Genomic DNA, 383 nt, shown 5'->3' with positions numbered 1-383 from the left:
TTATATATAATTTTATATTATTATATATAATTATACATAATTATATATGGGCAATTTTTATATATAATTATGCATGAAAAATTTTTCATCGGGTCAAGATGATAATTACGACAATGTTCTTTTCAAATACGAACCATTGCTTGTTGTCATCGTGACGTCTGCTTTCCGAGCTTCTCAGCTGATGAGCCGTGTCCTTCTTGTGCCGTATGATTTTCAATGCCGTAGAAATAAACAGGAAGATGTTGCAGATAACAGTGATACTCATGGGTAAGTAAAAATACAAGCCCTTTGCATTGTCCGCTGAAAGTAAAGTATAAATCGTTAGAGTTCACGTTTTACAAGTTGCACGTGATATGTGTATTCTTCATTTTAATTAATAGTAG

General features: G+C 31.9%; 1 protein-coding gene across 8 annotated transcripts in view; it reads right to left on the bottom strand.

Annotated features, from left to right (window-relative positions):
* Nucleotides 1-383, bottom strand: part of LOC116841267 (G-protein coupled receptor Mth2-like) — a 32200-nt gene that overhangs the window by 3322 nt on the left and 28495 nt on the right. For all 8 annotated transcript variants that reach the window (XM_032809003.1, XM_032809005.1, XM_032808999.1 and 5 more), the window contains one exon: nt 135-300. In XM_032809003.1, coding sequence (XP_032664894.1) covers nt 135-300 — 166 coding nt within the window. The remainder of the gene's footprint in view (nt 1-134; nt 301-383) is intronic.

Source organism: Odontomachus brunneus, unplaced genomic scaffold (genome assembly GCF_010583005.1).
Source record: "Odontomachus brunneus isolate Ranch 3 - 2012 unplaced genomic scaffold, Obru_v1 Obru_scaffold_015, whole genome shotgun sequence".
NCBI classification, from domain to species: Eukaryota; Metazoa; Arthropoda; class Insecta; order Hymenoptera; family Formicidae; genus Odontomachus; species Odontomachus brunneus.
This window is presented reverse-complemented; position numbering and strand designations above follow the sequence as displayed.